Source organism: Sciurus vulgaris (genome assembly GCF_902686455.1).
Source record: "Sciurus vulgaris genome assembly, chromosome: 15".
NCBI classification, from domain to species: domain Eukaryota; kingdom Metazoa; phylum Chordata; class Mammalia; order Rodentia; family Sciuridae; genus Sciurus; species Sciurus vulgaris.
Window position 1 is genome coordinate 24,535,971 of NC_136476.1, and position 4,068 is coordinate 24,540,038.

General features: G+C 38.4%; 1 protein-coding gene across 1 annotated transcript; it reads right to left on the reverse strand.

The window, feature by feature from the left end:
* Positions 1-914: 914 nt before the first annotated feature.
* Positions 915-3,654, reverse strand: LOC306644841 (prorelaxin H2-like; the record flags this gene model as incomplete). The annotated part of the gene is given in 4 exon segments (XM_079112117.1): positions 915-947; positions 949-1,053; positions 1,056-1,258; positions 3,462-3,654. Coding segments are annotated over 4 exon segments (534 nt in total).
* Between the last annotated feature and the right edge of the window lie 414 nt (positions 3,655-4,068).

Genomic DNA, 4,068 nt, shown 5'->3' on the forward strand with positions numbered 1-4,068 from the left:
TTTGTGATGATTTAATCAACCCTAGAGGTTTCATTATGATTACTCATGTATGGAATTCAAAATGCAAATTTCTGTCTTAATCCATTTAAAATTCTGATTGCAGACATTGATGTAATGTATCACCTTGTCATTTAAATGCTGACTACCTTTATGTGTAGGCAATTTGAAGGGACTGGTGAAAAACTAAGATGATAGCTATGTTATTTTCTTTTCCAACAAGTTTTCATACCATCTACCATTAGTTGTGGTTAAAAGAATGGTTTGTAAGTTATAAAATATTAAATATACACTGTTTTTTTCCTTTCTGAGTTAGTTTCTGTAATATACATGGTACTGAGTTGTTGATTCTCATATGTCTATTCTTTTATCTCCTTTAACAATTCTTTTTGTCTCTCAAAACCTATACCTGAGAATATAACCTTAGTTTAGATGTCAACTAAATAAATTTGAGAGAGTGTCCAATCTGATTGCTTTCAATGAATAATTCAATAAGATATAAAAATATTTCAAAGAGTCAAAGCTTTGTGGTTTGAGATATATCTAATCTAAAGGGTTAATGTAATAAAAAACATTTGGTCCATTTTATGGTAAACCCTGTTAGGATTGCATTAAAGTGAGTTATGTGTGGGTAAAGTGATAAAGGTTAGATAAATTTTTAATGAACAGCACTGTAAAGCAATAATGTAATCAGACTGTTAAAAAAAAAGACAAAAAAACTTTTCATCACAACAAGTTTTATTAACAGAAACTACAACAATGCAAAGAATATTCCTTTTCCATCAAATGCAAAATCTAAATAATAAAACCATTTCCTCATATTCTAATAATCATGCAGCCAGAAAGGAGGCATTAGTGAAAATATCAGCAAGAATACATGTGAACGTCAAGTGAGAAGCACACAATTGAGCTTCATCTTAGCAAAATTTAACCATGGATCTTCTGGTACAATTCATGTAGGCAACATTTCTCAGTCAGTGCCTCATTGATCTGTCGCTTTTTTCGGGAATGAGTATTCAAGCCTAAGTGTTCTAATTCTGAAGGGATATTGTCTTCTGCTCCCCTTGTCTATCTGATGTAATATCCTTCAACTCTTCAGGACTAGGCTTTGAATCCTCTATTGCAGGTTCATGTTGTATCTCTAGTGACGATGGCTGCCTCTCACATGGTGTTGCCCTCAGCTGCTGTGGCAAATTAGGAATGAATCCCAACATCATATTGAAGGCACCTGCATCTTCATTGAGGCAGGATGGCATGATATCTATTAATTTTTTTTAAAAAAAGCAGGGAGGGAGAGAAAATATTGATGTCAAGGAGCATCAGGAAAACTTTGAATATAAGAATAGACAAAAAGGAAAGCATTTCCTCAATATACTGATATCTAAGCCACCTATTTTCTTTATAGTTGGGTGGCTTAAAGTACTATAATCTTGCCAATGTTCTGCTCTACCTCACTTGGTCCTCTGTCACCTCTCTTCCTCATTATCCCCTCTTTGCTTTTATCATGATACTTTCTATCCTTTGACATTGATCTCTCATCTTTCTGATTTCATATTGTTCATTGAATCACTAATTTAAACAACAGATGGAAATTTTTTCCTTTGATACCAGGGATTGAATCCAGAGGCACTTAACCACTGAGTCACATCCCAGCCCTTTTTATTTTTTATTTTGAGAGTCTCATTAAGTTGCTTAGGGCCTCACTTAGATACTGAGGCTGGCTTTGAACTCGTGATTCTCCTGCTTCAGCTCCCCCTCGCTGCTGGGAGGACAACTGTGTGCAGTGGCTCTATGCTGGATCCTGATTTTCTACCTCAGTAATTTTTTCATTACTCATAAGTTTTGAGTTACAATAGTGACCCTTGAAAAGGATCATAATAACAATCTATCCAGTGTTTCATGGTGGCAAGTTACTGCTTCAGAATACAATTTAAAACAAGGAATTTTCAACAGCTCTGATGTAATTAGCAGAAGATATGTCTCTGACATCCCTCAGACATCTTCTTAGCAATCACTTTTTCCCAGACTATTTACTCCAAGTCAATAGACTTTGATATTAAAAAGAGAAATGATATTAAAAAGAATACTAACAAAAAGCAAATGCAATGCAATCTCCTCTTCCCTAGTTTGAATTAGTAAATTGCAAGATTCTGTGGGATTTTTTATAACTTTTATACAAGAATTATGGAATAAATGACATTATATCAATCTGATAATGTAGAAAATTACTTTAAAATCATACTTTAAATCCCGTGATGAAAAGTACATGTATTTATTTTGCACATTGATTCTGCATAAGGATCATTTATTTATACCATATGCAAATAACCTTTAGACCTACTTGTGGTTTGTCATAAATTTCATATACTATATAAAATGTAAAAACACTTAATGTTAGTAATTGAGTTTGCTTTCTCTGAAGTTAATAGACTCCTCTATGGGTATCCACTGCTTTTTTAACTTGGCTTCCATTTAATCTTACTAAATGCTTTAGAAATAACAAACATTTTTATAAGCCAATCCACATTTGAACTGCACCTAGTTCTGAGATCTTGCTTAAAAAAAAAATGTATCCATTGCAATTTTTAAAACTAGAAAGCATCAATAAAATCTCCAGCTTTCCTGGTCTAAAGAGCAAGCGTTTCTTGTCCCTGATACCCTTTATAGTTTTTCCTGTATTCATCCAGTCACTTTTGTTTCTTTTCCATCGTCTCTCTCACAGTTGAAGTACAAGACCCAATTCCCAAAAGTGGGGAGCCAGGCTCCTGCCACAAGGTGCATTAAAAGGGGTGGAGGTATTCTCCATGGCATAGGTCACTGCCAGTTTTTGACAAGGAGGACAGTCACCAAATCTAGACACTTCCTGTCTCATTTTTCAGTGATCCCAACAGAGGTCTCAGTTGCTGCCATGTGCCCTTTGGCACAGAAACTAGAATGATAACCAGCTCGACCAGCTCACTTTTCTCCATTTCCTTTCAATAGGAAATGCTCCATCTAGGAGCCAGGTTACCATTCTGCTGCCATCTGACCTGCTCTGCCTTCTTTTTTTTTTTTTTTTTTTTTTTTTTTTCTTCTGGGATCCAGGAGTGCACCTATCTCCTGCTGGAAGTTGGGCAGCATCACCTCTTCTGTGGCTTCCTCCACATCCCCACAGTGTTAACATGGCACCAGGTGAGAAGAACACCACATGTCTCTTGGATAAGGCTTTTTGCTATTTTTGCATTTCCCCTCCCTCTGGCGAGATTCCCAGTTAGGTTCTTTCAATAAAAGCAAGTTACAAGGGAAAGGTTCAAGATTTGAGCAACAAACACCACTAGCAGGGTTGAGCAGTTAGCCAATGGGATCTCAGACTGTGTGAGTCCTCGTTGGATAGGTTGGCAACCCCATAACAACCAATGGGAAGTGCTGGATCACTGGTTGGGGGTGGGAAGGGGCGGGGAGCCTGGGCAGAGGAAAGCTCTCACCTGCAGATCTCCGATGGGGCTGTCTCACAGGCCTTCTCCAGACCACCTGGCCACAAACTTTGATCAGTTCCCGGACTAGTGGGCGACCACACAGCTGAACAACCTGTTCCCACCACTCTGGTGAGGCAGCTGTGGAAGCATAGCTCACCAGCAGCCAGATTCCTAGGAGGTGAATCAAGAACAGGTGAGACATCTGAGTCTTTTTCCTCCTGCACTGGAACCTTTCTCTGGGGGACTGCAGCAGATCTCCCCCACAGACCTGGACCTGTGTGGCTTCTCTGGCTTCAGGCTGCTTTTCCGACCTGGCTCAACCAGGTTTTTATATTCTCTGGGCTCTTGAGCAAATGGTCCCAGCTCCGCCCTTTCCCCACCCACCTCCATGGAATTTTCTCAGCTTTTGTTCATCCTCCCCATCTTTCCTCCATTATCCCATCCTTTTGCCCCTGGCCTTTTTACAGTTATCTTCCTTTTCTTTCCCTCACACCATTTTCTGAACTAAAGTCATTCTGCACTTGCAGTCTTGCCTTTAAATGGAGCAAAAAATGACCCTTACATTGAATTACATCACCAAAAATAAAGTTGCATCTTCTTAGAACCTGAAGTTTTC